Raw genomic sequence first — 25,217 nt, forward strand, 5'->3', positions numbered from 1 at the left:
TGCCAACGCCTGCAAGGCCTGTGCTCGGAGCTGGCGGCACCTGCGATCCCCACCGATCGGGCAGGGGCTGTAGGTTTTGGGTGAGGACGGTGCTGTAATTCTGGTTATTTTCGGACCGTCACGTGCAAGTCAAGGTGGAGCTTTGGTGCAAGGGGTAGATCCCTGCTGAGCATCCCTACTTCACGTACGTTCCCCACGTGCGTGTTGGTGAGCTCGGCAGGTGCCAAGCCGGGTATCGGGGGTGACTCCGTGTTTGTGGGTAAGCGGAGAGCAAGCGGGAGGGCCGAGAAGGTGATGTGTGTCTGTTGTCCTTTCTCGGAATGGAAGGGAGTGGTGTTTGGTGCCTTCACGTGGGTTTGTAGGTACCGAGGTGCCTTCTGTTGATGGTGCCGAGGATCGTGCATGTGAGCGATGTTTCTCTCGCCATTCGTTGTCTTGAAAGCTCTTGGATTTCCCTGCCTATCAGCGGAGGAAGTCTGTGTTTGATTCAGTGCAGAGGTAGGTAGCTTGAAAAAAATGCGAGGGCTGAGAAGCACCAAAATGAAATACCTGTAAATCTGAAGAACCGCGGGCTCTCGAGGCACGAACAAACAAAAAATTGTGACTTTGGTGCTGACACTTCCAAGAGCGATGGGAGGATTAAAGAAGAGCTTGTTCCACTTTTCCTGTTTCCTGGTACAAGGAAGGCCTGAAACGTTTCCTCCCTTTCGTTGCCCCCTTTCTGTGTGCCTCACGCACCGGTGACGTCGCTGCCGGTCGCGTTTGGCTTCTTCGGGGCTGAGGGGAGCGTGTGCATGCGCAGGGGTCCGCCGGGGCTGGCTTTGCTCTCGAGCCTCATTCAGGAGCGCTGGGGGTTTTCAGCCGCCGACCGAGCTTCTCCTAAACGCCTCTTTGGCGTCGGTGTTAAATAAGTGTCGGGAGAGGTAAATGCCGAGTTGTAGCTGACCCAGCAAAGCGTTTCCTTCAGATCTGGCGCCGTGTACCTGTATCTTGTCGCATCTCTGGTTTTGCTGTGCTTCTTTGTAATAATCTCAATTGAATGTTGCCGCTAAGGTTGTGTTTTAAGGTTCCCAGCAGATATAGGGGTGGATGCGAGCTTGAGTTTTGATCTGAACCGTGTTTTTTGACTGATGCCGAGTGTTACGTCGATGCTTACGCGGGCATTTGGGTGCAGGTGGGTGTCACGACTGATAACCCTCCGAAACTCTGCCGCGGGCAGGCCGGGGCACCCGGGCAGAGTCGCCTGGCCTCCCCTCGGCTAAAGGCTCCCCTCTCCCATCCTTCCCCAGCCTGTGTTCGGACACCGCAGGCTTTCCTACCGAACGCCAGCAAATGACTCATGCCCCGCGTCAGGTTCATCTCTGGTGTCAGGGCTCAGCCGACGGAAACTTGGAGTCCCGGCATAAGTTTCTGGAGCGCTCGCCGGGCGCTGCAGCTGCATTGCATGCTGGAAGATGTAGTCTCGGTGGGGTGCACCTCCATATTAAACGAGAAGGGTGGCTCCATTTTATTCAAATTGGGCTCAGCCTGCTGGCTCCTGGCAGCTTGCCCGCGCCGTCCCGCTCGAGCCGGGAGCCACCGAAGTTTTCCCGGTGCGCGGAGGCAGGAGCGCGGCTCCTCCGCTCGGGTCGCGCCCGGTTCCACGCTGAGCAGCTGGTTTCGAAGCCCCGCGCCTTGGCGCGTTTCGCAGCGTCGCGGGCTCCCGCCGCGCGGACGCGATCGAGGAACCCTGCCCCTGTCGGGTGGCAGTTCTGGAGGGTGTCATGGTAAATCTCCTTTGTCTGCTTCGGCTTGACTGATGCACGGGGGAGAGCAAACCCTCCTCCCCTGCCGGATTTCTGGAGCTGAAAGCAGCAAGTGAGTGAGGAAGCTCCTTTGTGCAGATTTCTCCGTCTCCTCTTGTGCGTGCCAGCTGGCTCTCATTCAACATTTCTCTTTTTTTTTCTCCCCCCCCCCCCCCCCCATCTCTAGAGAGAGGGGGCGGGGAGAAAAGGAACATCTTAAAAAGAAATCTGCAGAAAAGACACGGGAGTTACTTAACAAAAATCCAACCCAAACAAGCCCAGCTGGGGGATTACAAACGCGGCGGTAGGAGGCGAGCGGGGAGAGAGCGCGGCGGCCCTGGAAAGGGAGGCGCGTCCCCTCGGAGTTTGCTTTAGTCGTAAAAGGAAACAAAAAGGGATCTGGCGTTGAGGCGGCGTATGGGGAAAGCTGCAGGCTGGCTGCCAGCGAGGGGCGGCGGGAGGAAAGGCCTCGTGGCACACAGGGACCACGCTCCCGCGTCGCCCCGCGCCTCCCCGGGGATGCCCACGAGACCAGCTCGCCAGAGCCCTCCGCTCCCAGCCGGAGGAAGCGCCGCGTCCAGGAGATTTTTCCGTCCTCTTTGCCGCTCCTTCTCACGGGCATTCCTGAAAGTTAATCAGGGTGAAAATTGCAGTCAGTCATGTCTGGAAGCCACCAGAGGCTGATCCTGGAGCGCTGCGGGCTGGAGCACATGGGTATGAGACAGCCTTTCTACGTGTGGGCTGGCTGCATTGTCGCCAGGAGAAGCGCTTTCTCCTGCACCTCTCCCCCCTTGGGCTTCCAGCCGATGCCCAGCTCGGTTTCTTGGCCTCCGGTAGCGCCACGGCGAGCCGGGCTCGGCCGACGCGCTGCGGAGCATCCTGCGCGTATTTTAGCACAAAGAGCCGGGGCTCACGCGGTTTCCCAGCTCTCTGCTTGGTGCTTTTTGAAGTGCTCCCTGGCCCTGTTTGAATAGCTTTCTCTAGGTGTGTTTGCAGTTGGCTGCTAGCTCAGAAAGTGAACTTTCAGGTTTGTCTCTAATACGTTGGCTCCTTCCCAGTGCGGAGATGTGGATTGTAGAGGTCTCGGCACCTAATGGAGCTGAATTATTCATGTCTGGTGCTGTGTGTGTGCAGCATTCCCAAGCAGAAAGCTGTCTCCTTGTCGGATCTGTGCTCCAGGACTGCTCTTAAAACGCTTTGCTGGCAGGTCTCCAGGCCAACAAGTGAGCACATGCTTTTCATGTTGTGCGGGGATCAATCCTGCGATGGCAGGAGGTAAGGGGAAGGCCACGTTTATAGCTGGAGCAATCCCTTTGGTCTGTTCTGTGAGACGCCGGGGTTTGCGGCGGTGCCGCTCTCGATAGGAGAGCGGGGAGGACCCGAGCAGCACCTGGCATTTGGGGGAGCTGTGGGAAGTGCTTTGGACCCACATATGCAGGCTGGCTTGCGAGGGAGCCACCAACCCCAGTCTCATTTTGGGGTCGTAGCCTTCAACCCCAGGCTGGAACGCACGGATCCCCGGTCTTTCTTCCGGCAGCGGCACGTCTGGAGGCCGGCTCCCGCAGCGCTTGCGGCACGACGCGCCTCTCCTTCCCTATTGCAGACCCAGCCTGTTCTTGTTCGTCCTGTTTGCGGTTCCCTTCCCTGCCCTAGCAGGGCTCGGGCTCCCTTTTGCCGCCTCCTGTGTCAGGTGAATGTTTTCTCCTCTTGTTTGCTAAACCTTCGATTGTTCTTGGCTCTCCGGTGGACTTGTGGGCTAGTTCCTTTTGTTGTGGGAGGAATCAGACGCTGCTGCTGTTTGCATAGCTTCAGACCAAAGTCCTCCTCATCTGCTCCTCTTATTTTCTGTATAAAAATAATACTTGTCTGCAGTGTATTCGTTCACGTGCAGCGGGTGACGCTGGGCCTCCTGCAATACGGCCCAGCAGACTGCGCATCGCCTGCTGGAGGCTGCGGGGCCGGATCTCTGCCCCTTCGGCCATCGTCCGACCCACGCGTGGCCCTTTCCTCCTCGGTCTCGAGCCTCACTACCTCCTGCGCCGGTCCCATGTCCCCGAGCCCTTGTGCGCCTGGGGAAGGGGACCGCTGCCGGCTCAAAATCTGGGCCGCCTGGCTCCTCATCCTTCGCCCCTCCGTCCGAAGGAATCGCCGCGGATGCCACGGCACAGAGGGAGGCCGTGCTGTGCCCCCGAGGAGCCGCGGCCTTCCTCGGCCTGGCGGTGATTCGGAGAGCTCGGCCGGGGAGAGGGGCTCTGGGGATGCTGGTGAGTCGGGCCTCCGGGAGAGGAGGAGGAGGAGGAGGAGGAGGAAGAGGAGGCGAGAGAAACGCGCGGGGTGGCTTTGGCAAGCCGTTAGCGACTCCAGTGCACAAAGTGATCTCCTGATTCGGCACTTTCCCTGCCGCTGAAATGAGAGGTCAGTGCTTTTCATTTTCAGCTTGCATGCTAGCCCCTGGCTCCTGGGGTTAAAAATCTCCGTAATGACCTGTCAGAGAGTGGATTATTAGCTGTGCAGAGCTGGGGATGCTGTGGGGAGCAGATGGAAAATGGTCTGGCTGCGGCAGCCTGTCTGATGAAAGAATCCTTGGCATTTTTACAGTGTTTGCATCTCTGGAAACGCACCATGAAGCTGCTTTCCAGGCTCCTGCCTGCTGGGGTTTGAAGAAATTTGTGTGTGCGTGTGTGTGTTTTTTCTCATTTCTCTTTAAGTCACCTGTTTTTTGAAGTGCTGCTCGTAAATAGTAGCAGCAGCAGGCCTCGAGCTCGGCAGGAAGGGGAAGGACGATGGTGCCGGAGAGGAGCTTCGTCCAAATGGGTGGTCAAGGATTTCTTCCGAGATCTGGAGAGCGGGCGGCTGCACGGCTGGGGCCGGGTGGCTGCTGGGAAGAGGCCGTTTCATGTGTTAATTACGTCTTGTAAATGTAATTGCCACCAGCTCATTGCAGTGAGTGACTTCGGCGCTTTCCCGGCTTGCGTTGGCTTTTCTTTTTTTGTTCTCCTCGCCCCCCCCGCCGCCTCCAGGGACGTGCCGGTGTGCAATGCCTCGGGAGCCGGCCCTGCGCTGTTTGAAAACCAGGTACCCGCGTGGCACGGCCCGGCCTTCCCCATCGTTTGGAGCGAGACGGTTCGGAGCACGGCCCTAAAGCACGGTGCCGCCTCTCGCCGTCCCGGCTTGGGGCATGTGAGATGGAAAGCCGGCGCTTTCCTCTGCGATTTGGCCTTCGGTGACGGCTCTCATGCTTCCAAGTGCCGGTCGCGTCGTGGGTGCCCCAGGGCTGGGATTTATTTGCCACCACGGCACTAAACCTCGTCCCTGGCAGCAGGGAGGAGCCCCCCCAAGCAGCCCCTGGCCGTGGGTGGCATTGGCAGGAGAGGAATCAATCCTCCATCCCAGGGGCAGCGCGCGGGGAGCGCTCAATAATTCAGAGGGAAATGGCGAGCGGGGAATGTGTGAGTAATGTCTTGTTGGAGCCGGGAGCTGTGACCTGCCAGGGCCTCGTATCGATCGAGGGACCGATGCCAGATGGCTCCTGCTGCAGGGACGGCGAGGAGGGGACGCGGCGGGGATGCAGCGGGAGCCTGCTGCCTGGCGGTGGAGGTTTGGCTGGGCCCGATGTCGGATTTGGGTAATGGGGGATGCAAAGTGACGCTGGTGGCCTGGAGGGGACCTGCTGCGCGGGGACGGCTTGGTCCCGGTCCCCTGCCTGCACGCTGCCCGTGGTGCCTCTCCCTGCCCAGAGGGGTTGTCTGGTGCCCGCCGTGCTCTTCGCCTCTAACTCTTCTCTCTGCTCTCCCTTTCAGCAGCGATGCCGTCACCTGGGCAGACCCCGACCGCTGGCAGCCCAAGGACGTAGGTGCAGCCGCGCTGCGGACCCCCGGGGCGTGGAGGCAGGGAAGAGCCTTGAACCGTGAGGGGCCGTTAACTCTAAGATGTCCTTGAGCAGCGGAGCTTCCGGAGGGAAAGGAATCGATGCGAACCCGGTAGAGACGTACGACAGCGGGGATGAATGGGACATTGGCGTAGGGAATCTCATCATTGATCTGGACGCTGATTTGGAGAAGGATCAGCAGAAGTTGGAAATGTCGGGCTCCAAAGAGGTGGGGCTGCCGGCACCCAACGCGGTGGCGACCCTGCCCGATAACATCAAGTTTGTGAGCCCGGTGCCAGGCCCGCAGGGCAAGGAGGGCAAATCCAAGTCGAAAAGGAGCAAGAGTGGTAAGGACAGTGGCAAGCCAGCCCCGGGGACCTCCTTGTTCACCCCCAGCGAGGGAGCTGGCGGCAAGAAGGAGGCTCAAGGACGCTCTGGGGACGGCGCGAACTCTGGTGGCTTGGTGCCTGCCGTCACCCCCAAGGGCTCGGAGAAGTCGGCCAAGGCATCTCGCAGCGTGGCCGGCTCCAAGAAGGACAAGGAGGGTGGTTCATCCAAAAGCAAGAAGGAAAGGAGTGAGGGTGCGGGGGCTCCGTCGGAGAAGGAGCCTGGTGTGCTGCAGCCCCTGGCCCTGGCGGTGAGGGTGGGACAGTACGATGGTGGCCAGGGAACAGAGCCTGCTGCTGCCGAGCAGCTTGGGAGTATAGCTATTGACACGGGAGCTGCGCTCAATCCCTTGGGAGTTAAGTCGGAGCTGGAGGACGGGGAAAGCGAGTGCCGGCAGCTGAAAAAGGTCAAATCGGAGAAGGTAAGAAAGGGGCCGGGGCGCGGGTGGAGGCGGTGGCGGTGCCGAGCACCTGTGAGACCCCCAGTCCCTGCAGCTCTGCAGGAGGAGCCTGGGCAGATGGGAGGGCGATGCCCTGCTCCCGTGCCACCTCCAGCAGAGCAGGGCACTGCGGGTTTCCAGTCTGCTGGCTGCCGCGCTCCGCTTCCCAGCGGCCTCACCTCGCCTGTTGGAGCTCCCTGCAGCTCCCCAAGGAATCTGTTTCTCTCCAGTTGCATCATTTGCAGAGGAGACCTTCGTGTGTTCGTAAACGCGGGATCCGTGTGGGCAGGCGAGCAAGCACAAGGTGCAGGGCTGACAGGAGCCTCCTTGCTTGGCCTGCTGTTGGTACGTGGGCTTTGTCCCACTCGCAGTGACAATCAGCCTGGGGCCACCATGTTGCTGTGGGTGGTTTCTACGTGTCGCTGCTCTGCTAATGTGCGGCAGCGATGCTGAGCTGGTGCTGTGTCTGGCCAGGAGCAGCCTACAGACGCCCTCTGCTCTTCCAGGAGCCCCGCAGCTCCTGCTGGTGGAGCGTGCCCTGGCCTCGTGTCTGTCCGTCTGTCTGAGCAGCGCTTTGGCTACTCTCAGGTACGCGCATCTCTGTGTTCATGCCTACAAAAGCTCATTTGCGCCGGTCGCACGTGCGGTGTCACCGTGCCCCTGAATCCGAGCGGCCCACGGATCGATTTTCTTGTCGATGGACGTGGCGAGCGGGGGAGCTGTGGCTGGCAGGTGCGCGGTGCAGCGCTGGCCCGCGCCCCAAAGGGTTGCTCCTGCACATGCTCTCTGGGTGTGACGGGGGGATTTTGGGCACCAGGAAGGGATTGGTGCGTGCAAGGATGGGCCGCGCTCAGCAGATTTGGGAGAGTTGCTGAGATCAGCAAGATGTTGGGGAGATATCTGCAAAAAAAAAAAAAAACAGCATAGAGCATGAAAATCTGGAGCAAAGGCTGGTGGGGATGATGGGTCACGGGGTGAGAAGCTACTGAGTATGTCAGGGGGGGAGACTCCTGGGGCAGTCGGCTGAAGCTTGTAAAATGAAGGAGTGGCGTGGGGAAGGCGCGTTGTTTCCGTGTTCTGTCCAGCAGCAGAACTGGGGTGAATGGTTCCGGGAAGAGGAGCGGATGCTCTTCTGCGTGATGGGTTTGAATGGCCGCAAAAAGCGGCGGGTGCTGAACGTTTACTGGTGCTCTCGGGCGCCTGGGCGGGTTTGTGGAGGAGGAATGCTTTGGGCGCTTGTTTGGGGCAACATCTTTGGCTTGAGGAGACCCCGAGGGGGGCTGGAGCCTGGGAAGTGTCACAGCGTGCTTGGCTGCTACGCTCCTGAGCAGCCATCTGCTGCTGGCTGCCGCCAAAGCCCGCATGGGAGCTGGCTGGACCTTCGGTCGTACCCCGTACAGCCTTGTCTGCATTTTACAGTTCAAATTGTATTTCTGTCACCGATTCAGCTGCAGAAGCCCTACCTGTGGGTAGAAGTGCCGAGGTGAGGTAGGGATTGTGAAGACAGGGAGCAAACGTCATCCAGCTGCACCGGGAGGCCAGCCGTGCTGCTTTACCTGCACCGATTCGGGCAAAACCACGTAGGTGGAGGCACAGCCGGGAGGGGCTGAGCCCCGTTTGAACAGCCTGGGTCCGGAGGAAGGTCTGCGGGGTTTGGGCTGGGGAGGAAAGCTGCCGGTACCCATCTACAACGGCACGCGGGGTCTGGAGAGCAAGCGGAGGTACGTGCCGGCTGCGGGAGGGCGATGGCTTCCTGCCCGCCCCGAGGCAAACCCCGCTGGGAAGCGAGAAACTCGCTCAGAGCGAAACAGGAACGGTCACGACGTGACTCAGCCCAACCTTTGGGCTCCGTCAGCCTGTCCTCTGCTTCACCCTGCGCTGCGCCCGCTTCTGTCTGGGCTGCGGCGCGTGGCGGGGAGGCTGCTTTCCGTCCGGGGAGCGAGAGGGGCGAAGAAGAGGGGCAGGGACCCCGCGTGCACCGAGCCGCCAGCCCGCGGCCAGGAGGTTTTGATGTGCCTTCCCGGCTGGATTCAAGAGCACTTTCGCAGCGAGTATTTTTTCTTGACAAGGTACTTCGGTGCCACAGGCAGATCGCCGTTTGCCCCTCCTTCCTCTTTTGTGCTCTTTAAATACCTCACGGTAGGGTGTTGCAGCCCTCGAGTCCTTGCTGGGTGTAGAAGAGAGCCTTGCGTTGGTTTTCCGACATCCTCTCACATCTGTGCGTCGCGGCAGCGAACCGAGCAGGAGATGTTCGCCTCTGTGACCAGATGTCTGCTGTGGCTGCTGCTGCCCGGGGTAAAGCTGCCATGCTGTACCCGGCACCGACAGCCCCAGCACCCTTTTTCTAGGTGTGTATCTGCGCTTGGCCGCATCCAGCCCTCCCCTGCGAAGTGCCCTGGCCTCCCACGTGCCCTCCTCTGGCTTGGGCACAAGTGTTGCAGGCGCTGCCCCTCCCCAGATACGTTTGTGGGGGCAGGATCGGGAGCTTAATGCTCGCAGGGAGCCTTGTGCTGCTTCGCCTGTCTCTGGTGCGTGCGGACCGGTGCCTGGACTCGCTGATGCTGGGGCACAGCATTTTGGGGGGGGGCATGGCATTCTGGGGGACCGCGGCGGTGCTGGCCGGCCAGGGGATGTCAGGCATTGAACAAAAGAGCCTCCCAGCTCTTGGCTGCTGCTCCGGCTTTGTTTTGATTGAGAGGTTGTTCAGCAGGAGGAGGGCGTTTTTGCTGACGAGTGTCCAGATGTGACGCTGCTGCAAACGAGGAAAAGGCAAACAGAAGCCGCTGGAGACGCGGCCCTTCAGAAAACCCTCGCTGCGTCACATGCGCTGCGGTTTCGGGCAACAAGGGGGGTGGGTCTGGTCATTTTGGTCAGAAGCCACCGGTGCATTTTCACCCTGCATTTCCCCTCCACGTAGAGACGTTTCTGTACTTTGGATATTGCATTTTCTTGCAGCTTTGCATCTCAAAGAGGTTGATGCTCTGTGCAGAGCCCAGAGACTGCTGTGGGCTTGGACCCGACCCGACCTTGGGAGCAGCGCATTGCACGCGGCCCTCAACCCTGTGCCACTGCCTTGCTTCATCCCGCTGGTGTAAGCGGCTCCGTCTCCGCCACGGTGTCTCAGCCATCGCCAGCTTCTGGCTTGCCCCCTTCTTGGCTGGCTGATGACGGCACAGGTAAAGCAGCACGGCACATTCACATCGCTCGTAGCTTCCAGCTTTGTTGTCCGCACACCGTTTATCGGCCTCAATATTTACCCCGCTGTGGGCAGATCTTTTGCTCTGATACCAAATGATTCAAGCGGCTTCTCTGCCTTAACCTGCAAGACCCTCCGAGCTCACTGCCGTGCCGTGTGAGGCTTTGGCAAGACCCAGGCCGCTCTGACGGCGAGTCCCATCGCGCTGAGGATGAAGAGGGTGCCCCCTTGGAAGCAGATGTGGTGTCGTGTGCTTGCCCCGGCCTCGTGGTTGGGTGTACGCTTGAGATTTTGACCCGTGTGTGATGGATGGGCAGTGCCCATCGTGGGCTTGCTTCTGTCGGGGCTGAAGTGAGGAAGGAAAAGCTCCGAAGGGAAAACACTTGGTGCTTCGTGGGTGGCTGTGTGCGTCTCGCTGTGCGCACGAAGGCCGGTGTCTGTCCCCTCTTGTTCCTCGTCTCCCGCAGGGATTTGGGGGCACGCAGGGCAGCCCCTCGTGCGCCCGACTCCTACACTCCCAGCCCAGCGAGCCGCTCGAGGCCGAGGCTTTGCACCGCTCCCCACCCTCGCCCCGGCTCCTTCCAGGGAGCGGCAGCTGGAGCGGCTTTGGCAGCCCCGGCCGAGGCCGAGCCAAGGGCGCCCGGGAGGCGGCGGGGAGCGCGCGGCAGCAGCTGCCGGCTCCTCTCGCTGCGGTTTCCTTTCTCCAGCCATGCTTGAGTAAGCCGCCTCCGGAGCTGCTGACAGGGCTGCGTTTGGAGGCCTTGGAAATTACACTGCTCATTTCCTTATCGTCCCCTGACCTGCAGTGCAGAGCCTTCTGCTGCAGGAACAAGGCGAGGAGGGGGCACGCAGCCAACATGTGTCAAGAGCTACAAAGGAGGAAATTGGACTTGTTCACTTAAAACCATGGGGTTAGTCTTTGAGTTTTGGCTCCTACTGAGAGGTTATTTATATGCGTGCATTTTTTTTTTTTTTTAAAGCTGCTAGATGTAGCAGGCTGGGAGTTTTGGCTGATCCCACCTCGTAAGATTCCATAGTGGAGGCAGGGGAAAACTGCATCTCCTCCCGTTGGATTTCCCCGCGTTAGCGCTGGGAAGGAAGGACAAGTCAAGGTGCTGAGGTAGCTTCCACGCACGACCCGTTTGCGTTGCCGTAGCCGACTGAACAGCTCTGGGGTCTCACCTCAAAGCGCAGCCCCGTCGCGGTGCACGTCCCCGGCGCTCCGGAAGCGAGGACCGGCGGCTCCCCGTCGAGGCCACGGCGGTACGAAGCACGGCCGCGCTGGAGGAGCTGGGAAAGCACAAGGGCAGAATGGCAACGCGGGAGCGAGGAGGTTGAAGGAGATGGGGGGGCTCCGCGTCGAGGGGGTTTGCACTGGGTGCACGCTGCTTCCCCGGCTCAGAAAAGCTATCAGTCTGCTCCGTTGCGCGCTTTGCGGCTCCCCAGACACTTTGTGATTTGAGATTTGGATGAAAAGGCCAGCGTGTGACCTATCCTGCTGACTCATGTGCCCGGTTTCTCCTCCAAAGGAGACTCCTTAGCAGATGGTAACTGCTTGAGATGGGTCAGATTTTGAGGCTAACTGGCTTTGGTAGATTCTCTTGTGTTTGTTGCTTTGCTTCCAGGCTGGCGGTGGCTGCTTATTAGCCTAATGACCCCTGCTACACAGCACCATTTATCTGGCTGAGCGAGATTTCTTTAAAGGAAGATTCGCTGGCGTCTCCAGCGCTTCGCAGCCCCGAAGGCTTCAAAACCGGCGAGCTGCTCTCGCAGCCCTTCCGGGGAGCTGATGCAAGGGGAGTGTGCCAGGAATAATCCACTAATGAGCAAATCTGCTCCTCCACCTGGCAGCCGGGGAGGCCGCTGGGAAGGGCCGCGGAGCACAGCGCTCTCTGCCTTCTCCCTCCCCTTGCTTTTTAAGGCTGCCTCATTGAGCACTTGCCACCTTCTCCAGGTTTCCTGCGAGCGCAGTGTCCTTGGTGCCATTCACTCCCCACGCCGTTGTGGCTCTGCGTTCCCGCTGCTCTGCCGGAGCTGCGATATCTCGTCTGTGAGCGCGGGGCCACGGCCGGGTGGCTTCAGAGCATCCTCGTTGGGCAGCCGGGCAAATCTGTGGCCGACCTCATGGCCACTGAGCCAGAGGTCACTGCGAGATCCGAGCTGACCAAAACAGTCACGGGTCCGTCCTGGCGCGCTGTGGCCGGGCATGTCCCTTTGCAGGATGAAGTTAACCACAAAGCTTTTTCATATGGTGTGGTAACAGCGCGTGCTCCTATCTGATGATGTTTCCCCTGCTCTTGACACTGAAATTGGTTTAAAACTCGTTAATTGTCTAGATTGATCTTAAAGGATTGCGTGTCCCTTGTGTGCTTGGGGTCCCTGGAAACACGCTGCAGTGAATCGCACGGGGAGCAAGCAGAGCAAGCAAGAGGAGGTCGTCACGTTCCCCACCCCTTCAGAGGGGTGGGATGCGATGCAACTCCAAGGCGGTTTGCGTCCAAGAGGAGTCCTCGGTGCTCTCAGCTGCCCTTCCTGCTTCCTGGGGGTGAATGTGGAGCCGCTGCCTTCCTCTCCCTGCCTCAGTTTCCCCCCGCCGCAGGGAGCTGCGGCGCCGTGCCGAATGCAGCGGGATGCGCGCCGGGAGCCGGCGGGCTGGCAGGTGCTGCAGGTGGAGAGCGCACAATTACAGCTACAAATGGTGGTTGCGTTTTTTATTTTTCTTCTTTTTATTTTTTTTCTTTTTCCTACCCCATGCCAGAAAGCAATTTCATTCCAGGAAGCTCGCTCCCCCAATTAGCTATGTAAATGCGATGTGATTTTTCCCAGGTGCTATGCAAATGAGCGCTGTTCCCAGCGTCCCCTCTCGCCCCGTCCCTGCCTCCAGTCGTTCGGGTGCCGGTTCGCTGCCTTTGTGCTGGGAGCAGCCCCTCTCATCCTTCGAATGGCCGGACGGCTCAGCCGGGGCAGAACCGCACGCCGGCTGGCCCAGCACGGAAACCTCCACGTGGTGCGGTGATGGAGCTGCGCCGTCCCACGCTGGGCACGCCGAGGGATGCAGCTAACGCAGCCGTACCGGCTCTGAGCGAGTATTTCCAGCTGGCCTGGCAGCGTGGGAGCCCTCCCTGCCCTCCCTGCTCCTGCATCTCCTGTGGCACAGATGAGGTGACCTTGGCGAGTCCGAGGGAGCACGGGCATCAAAGCCGAGCTGGGAGGTAGGCTTGAAAGAAGAGGAAAGCTCTGGGGCGAGGCGGGGAAACCTCTTTTGAAGGCTGAAAAGGATCCTGTAAGGGGAGGATGGCGAGGAGCCAGCGGGCTCTTTGAGGTGGTAACGAAGTCATCAGCAAGAGCTGGCGAAGCCATCCTGGCCCAGCCAGGGGAGCCGAGAGCATCTATGGGGCGCCTTGTGAGCAGGGCGGCGATTCGGTGCTTCGCGTGCTGTTTGCTGTTCTGTGGCTTGGAGGGGAGGAAGGCAAGCGTGTATATATATCACAGACCCGAGCAGTTTGCTAACAGGAAGGCTTCTTCTTTTTCTTTTTTTTTTCTTTTTTTTCCTTAGCATTAACATTTCAAGGCACAGGAACCCTTTAGGTATTTAGTGTTTTATGGTCTTCCAGGCTGGCTATTAATACTCCACTTTGTGTACAAGAGTGAAGGGAGCTGGAGGGGCTGAGCCTTTGCAGGAAGGGCTGTGAATGTCCCTTTGAAGGAAAGCAGCCTTTCCGTAGAAACCCTACAGCCACGAGCAGAGCATTTTGTAGCTGCCCAGACTTGGGGGAAGAGCCACGGCCCCTCGCGAGGTCGGATCTTGCGTTGAAAAAAAAAACAACACAAAGGCTGTGTGCACGAAACCACCCTCAAATGTGCCTGGTCAGCTGGGATCGCTCCTGGTGGAGCTGTGTCCCAGCCAGGAGGCAGCAGGTCGCCGCCGCTGAGGGACTCGCAGCCTCCCTTCTTCTCTACCACCCTCTACGGCCGCAGAAGGCAGGAGCTCTTCCCCGATGGGTAACCCAGCGGGAGCTCAGACCTGCACGCATCCTGCCCGAGTGTGGCTGCGCCTCTCTGTAGGTGGGTTTGGCACGTGGGATTAAAACCAAAACAAAAATGGCAATTCTGGGATTTCCAGGCTGCGTACTCAGCGCAGCCTTGGCTCCTGGCAGGAGCGCCTCCCTCTGTGGGGCCCTTCAGAGGTGGAGGACGCGGTGGAAAGGGCAGCGGCAGATCCCGTTCTGTTTTTTCCTGTTTGAATGCAGGCTGCTTCGGGGTTCCTGCTGCTCTGCCTTTGGGGCCTGTGCGAGCCCTCGGGTCGAAGACCCCAGGGAAGGGGCTTCCCTCGGCTGCTCCTGGCTGAGCAGTGCCGCACCTTCACGGCGTCCCTCGCGTCTCCAGCCCTCGGCAGCAAGAACGAGCGCGACCGGGCTTGCAGGTGCCTGGTGTCTGGGCAGGAGACCAACCGCCTCAGCCTGCGGCCCACCGAAGCAGCCAGATTTTCTGGGCAAGGCGGGCCGTGGTTTGGCACGGACTCCAAACTTGATGGCACGTAACGAGAGTTCAGCTTGGCAGGGCTCAGTGCCGGCAGGGAGATCTGTTCCGAAGCCACCAGCGCCGAGCAGAGTGTGTGGGATTTTGGTGGAGCTGGCCGTTCCTGGGCAGCGAGACCCACATTGCGGTGCCTTTGGGAGCCCTCGGCCCTGGTCAAACCTTTCCAAACCCAGCACTGAAGCGGTACCCGGAGGTGCTACGTGAGACGGGCCCACGTCAACCCAGCGCTTCGAGCGTCGCACGAGCAGGGCTATTAAAACCCAGTCTCCTCTGGGAGCTGATGGCCTGATAGGGGAGATGGGAAGAGAATCGCTTTCAATTTCCCATTGATCCTAACGAGCCTGCGTGGGAGCCTGAGATGGCCCGGCCGCATCGGTGGCTGTTAACGCCGGCACTCAGCGCTGCTATCAGGACTGCTTTACTTCTCAGTTCTAGGAAATCGAATAAAGAGAAAACCACTTAGGAGGATTTTAATCAGAACTTGGCAGAAGAATTTAAGGAAATCCAAGAAATCTTCTGACAACCCCGCTTCGTGCTGAGACTGCTGATGAATGGAAAGGGTGAAAATAGGGGCTGCAGCCGGCGCAGGGCCGGGTTGGGTTTCTTCTGGCCTGTTAAAGCGGATCATTTAGCACTTCTGCTCCCCGCACACTGGGAGAGGGGACCAAGAAGTGAGCTTTGTTCCCAGCGCTGGAGGCTTGCCGTCAGCTGATGAAAGGCATCCCAGATCTGCTGGAGATGTCCAGCACCAGCTTGGGAGAAGAGGATGGCTTAATTTACAGAAATAACTGCTTTAGTGGCCGTGCAGATTGGGGCGATAGTGTGATGTGGTTGGGTTTCTTCGAGAAGTTGTTGGTAGCAGGGGTAAATGCTGGTGGGACTGGGGAATGCTGGTGTGAGCTCCAGAGCATTTGTGGATGGCCAACGAAGGAGAGCTTCCAGCGGTGGGTCGTGGGGTCTGCAGCCAGCCCAGCACCAGAAGAGCTCTCCTCCTGCTCGGACAAAGCCGCTGCTGCGATGGGAGACTCATCTCAGCCCTCCAGACCTTGCCGAGAAGTGGTGGCGACCCTCTCATGGTGTTCTCGTGGCTCGAGTTCCTCATCTGGGGCTTTGACTCTTCTGTGATTCCTCCTGTAAATCTTTATTTTGGGAAATTTGATTAAAAATCCATGTAGCAGTACAAGTTGCTTGACCAGTGAGGGGAAAGAGAGCTGCAGGAGCATTTTTGTGCACGTGTCCGGCAGATGGGTAACCCAAGGCAACTTTTATTTCCAGTTCCAGGTGAGGTGAGCATGTAGATTTGGTTTATGAGAGCAAACCCCCCCCCCCAAGTTGTTTATTTATAACGGGCTTTTCAAAACTGCATTGTACCGCTGCTTTGTGTTTTATTGATACTCCAACATCTGGACTGTTCTTCTAAATGTGCTTTCATCCAAGAAGAGGTTAAGGGAGTGAGAGCTGTTCTGATAAACCTGCCAAAAATAATCTTTGCTTGAGACAAAGTGCCGCTCTCAGGGCTTTCTCTTGTAAAACCCGTTGTGTGTGGGCATGACGAACAGCCGGAGGAAGCCCCCGAGTGCTCCCGCTGAGGGTTACAGGACTGTAACTGCTCTGCGAGCGCATCTGAGTTCGTCACCTGCTTGGCGAGGTGATCGCAGAGCGGCCAGGGAAGCTGCGGGGGCTTGTGGCTGGCTCCTTGTGAGGAGGGACCCGAGCGCACGCGGTCAGGCGGGTGGGGACGGCGAGGAACCTGCTGAGCCGTGTGTCCACCTGCGCACCGAATTGCTCCGCCAGGACAACGTCGGATCCCGCGCCAAGCCAAAGCGCCAAGCCCGACAGCTGGCAGAGCGTTCAGGTGTTGAGGAGGCAGTGGTGACAACGCGACACAGATACCTGCGGGTATTGTATGAGAGGGGAGCCTCTGAGAAGCAGGTTGGTGCGGTACCAGAGCTGAGTGTTTGGCTCTCTGCACCTGGGAAGTGCAGAGCTGAGCTGAGTGCAGCAGCCTCAACTCTGCCCCCTTAGTCATGTTCCTTCTGGCAGCGTTTGCACTAAAAATCACACGTCCGTATGCTGTGACTTTGTTTGACAACTACGGCGCAGTGACAAGGAGCTACGCTCCTCCCTGCCGAGCCGTGTAGGTATACGCAGCATGTGTTCTCCAAAGCGGCGTGGCCGTGAAGCAAAATACTTCCAAAATACAGTAATGCAGCAGAAACGCATAAAGCCATGTGCTTTGGGGGATCTGCCGGCGGGAGCTCTGCACTCTCCTGACTCGCAGGGGCTCCAGCCCAGGCCTGGAGACGCGCTCTGCCTCTCCTGTCGGCTGCCGCATCAGTTGGGCTGGGCATGCGCATCCCGTCACGCCATGGGGTTTGTGTTTGGCATCTGGCCTTCCCAGTGACAATATCAGCGGCCATCACATCCCGGTGAGCAGTTCACCTCCCGGGCCTTGAGCTTGCCACCGCTGTGCTTCATTTAAAACGATGGCGGCACTGGAGGGAGCGGCAGCAAAGTGCGAGCGCAGCCGGGAGTTGTTGGAGATGACCCTGCGGAGGACTAAAACTGTGACCAACTCTGAGCGCCTCGATTCCGTAAACAATTTTGCTGCTAACCCAGAGGAGGCCCTCCGAGATCCGGAGGGAGCCACTGTTTGGTCGGGGCCAAGAATTTGGAGGGGCTGATCGATTCGTCCTGGCAGCGGGCTGCAGCACGGCTCCAGCCCCGGATTTATTGCTGTTGGCAGGCAGTCGCGCCCGGCGCAGCTTCTGCAGCTTGTGCCTTCCTGGGGACGGGGGGGCAAGCGCTGTTTGTTTTTTCTAGACTAAAACTGAAATCTCAGTGTTGCGTTGCTCATTTGTTTTCTGTTCCCTCCATTTGCGGTTTAGTCTGAGGGGTGACCTGCTTGAATCGCAGCGGGACGCGGGACTGTGGACGTGAGCAGGGTTGTTCTGGAATGCGCCGGAGGTGTCTTTCCCCCTGTCCAAGCCTGCCTTCATGTCTCCGACAGCTTCAGTGCCTCTGCTTCCTCCAGCTATCCCCAAGGAGGAAGCACGTGGGCACGGTTCCACCTTTGGTATCTCATTTGCAAAGCCCCTCGGACGGGCAGTGCCACGAGAGCGGGAGATGGTTGCTCTGGGATTCACCAGTAAGGGAGGCACGCTGGTTTGGTGACACGCTCCTCTTCACCTGCCCCACTGGTGGCGTCTCCCACCAACGCCAACTCGCACGGGAAAGCAGCAGCATCAGGCTGTGGGCATCTCTTGGAAGACAGGGAACCTCGAGGGGAAATCTCTTTCCAGCACGTGCTCAGCGTGGGCTCGGGCATGGGAGCTTTTCTGCGTCCTTGTGCAGTCATTGGGGCGTCGCGGGAGGTGTCCTGGCCACGTCCTCCCACACTGATGCTCGAGGGTTTGTGCAGCCATGTGGGGAACTGGGTCAGGGAAATGATCCAGTTAAAAGCTATGCCGAGCAGCGAAAAAAAAAAAAAAAAAAAAAAGGCAGGTTTTAACCAGGCGGGTTCCCAGGGCTGCACAAACGTGTTGGTAGAAGAGGGCTTGGGGTAGGAACGAGCAGGGTGGAGCACAGCGGGATGCTTTCTCCTGGTGTTGGTGCCAGCGGTCCCTGAAGACTTGCTGAACTTGTGCTGGTAGGCAACCGCAGGGGCAACAAGCCTGGTGAGAGCTGGCGAGCCTTCTTTTTCTTCCTGGAAAGTGCAGCCTTGCTCCCCTGCGGATGGGTTGAGTTTGCAGGGCTGCCGTCGCTCACAGAGAGCATCCTTGTTTGGGGGGCAGCTCCTCGACGGAGGGCTGTGGGTGCAGGAGGGGAACGCTGCACCCTGGCTGCCTGGTGCCAGGGGGGTTGCCTTCAGTAATCCCGACTAATACTTTAATCTGTATCAACACTGATAGGTATTAAAGCAGCAGATAAGATTCAGACTGTGGCTTCAAGCTCAGCGATCTCCCCACCCTCTTCCAGCTAAATCCGCGTGGATGGTGCTTGCCCTTAAGGGGACCGTGCTCGTTTGCCGAGCGGCTGGAATGGGTTGAGCGGGCGGATTAGCTGCTCCCAGCTGGAGCACGTCCTTGTCGCAGGGCTCCAGCCTGCCAGACGAGCCCATCGATCCGTCCGCATCTGCTCCCAAGCCCCGTCGGGCTCGGTGACGGACATCTTGTGCTAGGAGGAACCTCTCCAGTGGCATCTTCCTCTGCGTGTGGCCAATCTGGAGCAGATCCGCCTCCTGCTGCCTTTTCTCTCCGATATCCTCCTGGACGTGAGCCTGATCTGGCTGTAAACGCCTTGCCTGTACAGCATCTGCGCACCTTTGGTTCCCCGAATGACGGGGCTCAGTCCCAGCACTCTCCAGTGAAGGTGAGACCCAGCGCCTGGTCGTCCTTAGGCTTTCCCTGTATCTTCTGGGCTGGTAACGCTGGGAAGTGCAGCTCCCCGTTAAGTTCACTGTGCAAAGCAGGCCGTCCCTGCTGGTTTTGCTCTCCTTTCCCCATCCTCCTCCAGCTTCTCCCCATGCGTATGGGATTGCTCCGAGTTTGCCACCGGTTCTCTCATCAGCAAAGCCATGGTTAATCCTTCCCTTAAATCCTTTAAGCTGTCAGCAAACAAACCCCTTCTTAAACTTCTAGCACGCAAGTCCTGCTGGGACAAAGCCTGGCTCGCAAACCCAAGGTTTTATTTCTCTTCCCAGATCCTCGAGCTCCCATTTTCTGCCAGCACCGGAGCTTCTGCTCCCCATGGCTGCAGCCCGGTGCAGTGGGTGGCTTGATTGCGGCATGACCTGCAGTGATAGATCCTGGGTGTGAAAATTCAGGTGCCTAATTACCTAATGACAGGTTCCCGGCGTGCCGCCGCCTTTGAAGTCGCAGGTGAAGATTTGTTATTTAGATGCGGGGCAGCTCAGGCTTCAGCCCTTCGAGGAGCCTTGTGGAGCGTGTGTTGCTTCTGCTCTGCTTGGGCTGGACAGTGCAGCTCGGGGGCTACAGGCTGGAAAACTTGGCTCCCTGTACGTCAACCCACAAATCTGTACTTAGAGGTTTCACTCCGAGCAATGATGATGATGGTGTGTGGGCTGTTTGGGTCTTCCAGGCCTATGGATTCCTTCAAAACACAAGGTCATGCTGTTTTGGTCTGGGTTTTCAGAGGTGGTTAGGAAGGGCGCTTTGGTTATTTGTGCGCCCTGTTTTTGGGGAGCTCTGAATATCCACCCTCAGAAAATCAGCATCCTCTGAGGTGCTTGGCAGAACCCGAGGGAACAAAAAGCACCAAGCACTTCTGAAGTTGCACTGCCGTCGTTTCCTGACTTTCTCTTCCATGTAATCCAGTTTCTCTCTTGAAAGTCTGGATGAAACACTCTTCGAAGTGCTAAGATTTGCATTCTACTTGCTCTCTAGGGCTGTCAAAGGAGCACCGCGAACCTTTTCCCACTCTTGATCCCAAGGGAAGGAAAGGCTCTGATGCTCCCCAAGGAGTACAAAATGGCATCGTGTGCCAAGCACTTGTGTCTGGGGAGCACACGGTAGAAGAGAAGGGAGTCAGAGAGGTTAACACGACGTTAGCACCCGTGAAAGCTTGCGCCCTGCAACCCGAGATGGTTTTCTCAGCGACTCCCATCCAGCTGGTGCCAGGAGCACGAGACGACCGCCAGCACCAGCCCTATGGCCGCACCGGCAGCGAGATTCGGGGAGCAGCCAGTGGAGCCGTCAGGCTGCCAGCGCCCCGGGGCCGATGCCGGGGTGAGTCGGGAGGGGGCTGCCCCGCTGGCAGCGCTCCTGCCTGCTGCTCTCCATCGCTCTTTCCAGGAGCGCGAGGGAGGATCAGCCTCCAGGCATTACATGCTTTAACGCAGGCTGATGTGCTTGCTCACCTTCCGCAGGCAAGCAAGGGCTTGAACAAAAGCTGGTTGCCTGCATCCGAGTTTTTTTTTTTTTTTTTTTTCCGTAGCAAACAAGCTGGGTGATCTCGGCCGGGCTGTTGGCACTGCATCTTGCAGCATATGACGGATAATCGGCCTGGCTCCCCGCCCGCGGCGGAGGCGAGGCTCCTATCGATAGGTGACCCGGCATGGCACGCGGTCCGCGCAGGTCGCTGCGTCGCGCCTCTCTCCTGCCCCGTAGCACTGCCCCTCCGCAGAGTTCACCATCGCTCCTCGTCGCTGGGCGAGCACGCCGCGACCCAGAGCAATCTCGAAGATCTCCACATCTTTAAAAGCCTGGGTTCGGAGAGCAAAGGGAGGTTTGGTGTTGGTTTTGCTGTAGTGAAGCTTGGGTTCCTAGTGTTTGCCTGGTGCTCAGACTGGGGGTGCATCAGGTTTCCAGCCCGTAGGGGTTAAAGTGTGCCAGCAACCACGTGCTGCAGGCGGGGTTTGTGCATCCGTGCTAAAAGCTGATCCTTTTCCTCCCCCATTAGAAACAGGGAGATCAATGCAGCAAAACTGGTCTGGAGTCTCCGTGGTGGGTGCAGGCAGAGGAGAAACCTCTGCTTCCATCCGGGCTGGGTAGGACCTGGCTGCTTTCTAGCGTGCGGCAGCTTTGTCCTCTCCTCCTCCTGAATTTGAAGCCCAGCTCTCTGGGCAGGGGGTTTTGGATCCGCCAGCAGGTTTGTTAACAAGAGCCAGAGGATTTGGGACCTGGCCCAGCACTTGGGAAGGACTCAGCTTGCCCCTGTGCTGGATGATGGATCACCGGAGCTGAGTTGTGGGGTGTCTCAGGCTTTTAGGAAGCAGGGGAAATGAGCAAAGGGAGCGTTGTAAATGTGACATCCCAGTGCGGGTCTGGAGACGTACGTGCTTGCAGCGCTTTCCAGCCGGTGAGGATGGAGCAGCTCTGACTTCCCTTGATCTCGGCAGGCTCGTTAATGAGCTGAAAGCCATTTCATGTCGCTGGATGAACTGCAGGCGGATTCGCTTGGCGGGGGCACAGTCAGGCCCTGAGCTTTGCGAGCGCTGGCAGGCACCGGCACTCACTATAAACAGAGCAAAAAATCACCGTATTGCTTTATTCCAACAGCAGCAGGAGCTGCGGCGTGGGGAGGCTGCAGCCACCGGGCCTGGCGGGGCTGCCGGATACGACGAGGAGGAAGGTTAGGCGAGAAGGCTGCAAACCATCCGGTGGCCTGTTCCCATGGATGCTTTCCTCACCTGTCTGCCTGCCACCTGAGGCTGGCTTTTCCAGCTGTGGATCAGACCAGTAGCTCCCGCTCGATTCCCTTGCCTCCGAGGTTTTTGCTCCAGCTGTCGGTGCTGCTGTCTTGGGGCTTTTCCTTCAGCACCTGCTCCTCGTGGCTGAAAGATGCAGCAAGGCCCATCTCTGTCCCCGTTACGGCTCCTGGCGCTGCTCCACTTGCTCCTGGCCGGCGATCTTTGTGTGGCTTCTGGCCTCCTGGCTCCTCCGCTTTCCGTCCCGTTGGCAGGAGGCTCGAGCTCTGGTCCTCGCTTGTCCGTGGTGGGGATGCTTTCCTGAGCCAGGGGCTTGCGGTGGCTCGTGGCTCTTGGGCAGTGTGTGAGAGCTTTGTCACCCAGGGAAAGGTTGGTTGCTGCATCCCTTCCTCTCTGCTGCCCTACACCTCCTCCTCCTCCTCCTCCTCCCTGCCGTTAATTGCTTAGCGATTGCTGATGCAATTAACACAAGATATGTCTGCAGCCTCCACGCTCACATCCACCCTCCTCGCTCTCCTCTGCCTGCCGGGGCGAGGAGGAGGCCGAGCAGCACCTCAGCCAAGCGGCACAGGTACCGCTGCTTGCTGGCCTCCCGGGGGACTCCTGCAGGAAGCGGGAGCTGCTCTTTGTGCTGCACTGGTGGGGCAGAAGTAGGGCTCCCTGTCGCGTTCCCAGCTTCCCGCAGCCTGCGCTGAGGCTTTCATCCCTGCACGCCTTGAGTTCTTGTGCCAGACTCCCCCCGTCCAGCATCATTGCTGTTATCTGTCAGCCATCACCTTTCTTCTCCGAGACGGTGCCCTTCGAAGGCAGGTGTTTTGTCTTCTGTCTCCACGACTGAGAAGCGTATCTCGGCGCTGATGCGCCCGCCGTCTCCCTTTCTTGTCCTGGCAGCCTTTGCTTCCGCGCGCGTGTGATCCCTCGAGCAGCAGCCTCCCTCCCTGCCTTCAGGTCCGGAGCAGCCTGATGCCTTGAACTGCTGCTCTTTGCCTTGGAGCTCACAGCTGGTGCCTGGGTCCCTCTCCCTCAGTCCGTATTGCGCCTTGTGTGGCTTTTCCCGGCTACAGCATTATCCTTCCTTTCCATCAGGTACGAGGCAGGAGCGGGTGAGTGCGAACAGATGCTCCCGCTCTGTGTTTTCAAGGTGTAGCTGGAGGTCAGAGGGGTTTATTGCAGGGGTCTGGGGGCAGAAATGTTTTTTTTTTTTTTTTTTTGCTTCTTCAGGCCGAAGTGGAGGTATCCAATGCTGTTGGCCAACCGTTGTGGTAGTCAGAGGTCTGTCCCGTAGGTAATGGGGAATCCTCTCTTGCAGGGTCACGGCACCCATGCGTGACAGGTGACAGTGGCATTCCCGGGAGGGCCTGTGATGCCCCAGTCCTCTTGGTTTTGTGTTTTTGGTTCCTCCACACCCCAGGAACCCAGACTTGGAAGAAGATCCCAGTTTAGGAACCAAAGATGAAGAATTGTGGGGGTGTGGGGGATGTGGGGACGTGTTCCCGAGGAGCCTGGGGACATGGTGCTGTGGGGCAGCAGGGTCCCTGTCTGGTAAGGACTCCCCTTTACAGAATGATGCCCAGCCACGGCCTCCAGGCCAGCGCTGAACCCTTGGTGTTTACTCCCCGATGCTGGGACCGGGGCGAAGCAGCCCGAAGCAGATGCTGCTGGTGTGGTGCCAGGCACGGGCTGCCGCTGTGCGGGTGCACCGGCTCCCCCCGGCGCGAGCTGAGCACAGCGGCTCTCCGCCAGGCAGCGCTTGGTGGAGAAAAGCGGGCAGCAGCACCCTGGCCGCAAGGGTTTGGTGCTAAAAATGCCCGTCTTTTTATTGTCCTGCTCCTTCTCGCCACATTAGGCTCGCTTGTGGTGGGCTTGCTCTGTCTGACAGCATCTTTGCTTTGTTTTAGGGGTGCCAGCTACAAATCCCACGCGCCAGCCGAGCGTGACCCGGGCTGCGGTTCCACCCCAACGTGCGTGCCCATGTGCCCGGCGGAGTCGTGGTGCTGCTGGGTGGGAAGAGAAATACTGCCTGTCAGGCACGGCCACTGCTGGCATGGGGTGGGATTGTTTTCGGCGGCGACCATCTTCTGTCTTGTTAAAAGCAAGCGTCGGGCTTCGTTCCGTGGCAAAGGAGAGCAATTACTCATTAGCTTAAATTTGGCGATGGGTTTCTCCGTGCGCAGGCTGAGAAATGCACGGTTGGAGGGTAAAAAGCTTCCTGGGGCTTATCTGGGCTGGAGGAGAGCTTTATCTGGGTGGTGTCAGCGTCCCCTTGCTCCCATCCCTGTGGAGCTTCTCAGGGTCCCCCTGCTTATTTGGATTTCAGATCTGAGCTCTTTCCCTTGCTGCAGACCAGAGGAGCTGATGAAGCAGCCACTTAAAGATGTTTTTCTATTTTTACATCGAGTGCTCTCAAGGAGAAGCATGGCTGCAAGTGTAATAGCCCTGCCATTTGAAGCATGGAGCTGCTCCGCGCTCTTACAGGTGCTGAAAACATCCCGCCTGGCTGCGCCGCGCTCGGCCCGTGCCGGAGGCAGCAGGTGAGGCTGCGGGCAGGGTGAGCGCCGGGCTGCTCTGCCTCCAGCTCTTCTCCCCAGCTGCCCCGCGAGCGCTCCTCTGCTGTCGGGGCTGGCAGGTTTGACAAATTCGAGCTTGACGAATTTCCCGTCTAAATGGCCGTGTCCTGCGGGCACCGACGCCTGCCTGTTCCCAGCGGGAGCTGGTGCGGCCCCACCTGAGAGCCGTCACCGGATGGACAGGGGCAGCGCGGCGTGCGTTGACCTGAGCGTGGGCATTGTCCCGGGCTGCTTTCAAAGCAGGGAGTTTTGGACAGGTTGCTGGGAAGCTGGGATGTGGGGAGCTGGGGGAGACGCAGGACCCGCAGTGCAGAAAGGCAGCACGAGGGAAGGTGTTTGTCATCTCCTGACGTGGGTGCGTGATGCCGTCCTCCTCTTGCTTGCCCCCATCCGTGGATATCATGGGATTTGGCTTATTTCTTGCTCGCTCCCCTCCTGTAATCTCCCGATCAGGCCATCAGACAGAGCTGGCTTTGTGACTAGAAACCACGAGCATCTCTCCTGGCAACTCGAGCAAAACCTACAAAGAAGAAGAGATAAGAGCCAAGCGGGCAGCTTCCTAAACGTGCAGCCTGCAAGGACTGGGACGTGAAAATCATACCAAAATAGCTCTTTAATATTAAATAGATGGAAGGAAGATGTCTCCTCTTGCCTGAGGGATAAATAGATCTGAAACTCCTTGTAGACTTTGCCGCTTATCACATTGAAATACGTCTCTCTCGCCCTGGAATTGAGCCTCTCCAGGAGCCTCGAATACCCAGCTACGAAGGGCGCGTGCAACGCTTTTGCGACGTGCGTGCAACGTGCCGGCACGACTCCGAATGCAGCGCCTGGCAGACGGGTTTGCTTATTTCCCCCCAGATCCGTAGTGGCCTGGACAGGGCAGAGAGCCGCCGCACTTCTCGGCGTGCTGCCGGGGCAGGTGCCCTCCGAGCAGAGCTCTCAGGTGGCAGAGCTGCTCCAGGAGCTGCGCCGGTGCCTCCGGAGGTGCGTCCTGCTTTGCAGAGACCTCGTTTCATCTCCTTCCCTCCCGCCCCAGCCCCAAACTGATTTTCTACGCCTGAGTGCTGAGCGCACAGCTTGGCTTCTCCTGCCTCGGAGCCAGGAGTCCACGAGACCTTAAAGTACCCAGCGCTGCCTGTAGCTGCAGGCAGTTGGGTTTCTTGCCCAGGAGAGCTGCTTAGAACACACTCCAGCTCGCCAACTGCTGTTTGTAGATAGGCTGCTGAGATGAATGAAGGATTTTTTTGTATCTGCTTGTTTATGAAC

General features: G+C 58.7%; 1 protein-coding gene across 2 annotated transcripts in view; it reads left to right on the forward strand.

Annotated features, from left to right (window-relative positions):
• ZNF609 (zinc finger protein 609) overlaps positions 1–25,217 on the forward strand; it is a 53,278-nt gene that overhangs the window by 6,391 nt on the left and 21,670 nt on the right. For both annotated transcript variants that reach the window (XM_050712918.1, XM_035566643.2), the window contains exon 2: positions 5,585–6,460. In XM_050712918.1, coding sequence (XP_050568875.1) covers positions 5,714–6,460 — 747 coding nt within the window. In that variant the 5' untranslated portion in view covers positions 5,585–5,713. The remainder of the gene's footprint in view (positions 1–5,584; positions 6,461–25,217) is intronic.

The sequence above is a fragment of the Cygnus atratus genome, chromosome 11 (assembly GCF_013377495.2).
Source record: "Cygnus atratus isolate AKBS03 ecotype Queensland, Australia chromosome 11, CAtr_DNAZoo_HiC_assembly, whole genome shotgun sequence".
Taxonomy (NCBI): domain Eukaryota; kingdom Metazoa; phylum Chordata; class Aves; order Anseriformes; family Anatidae; genus Cygnus; species Cygnus atratus.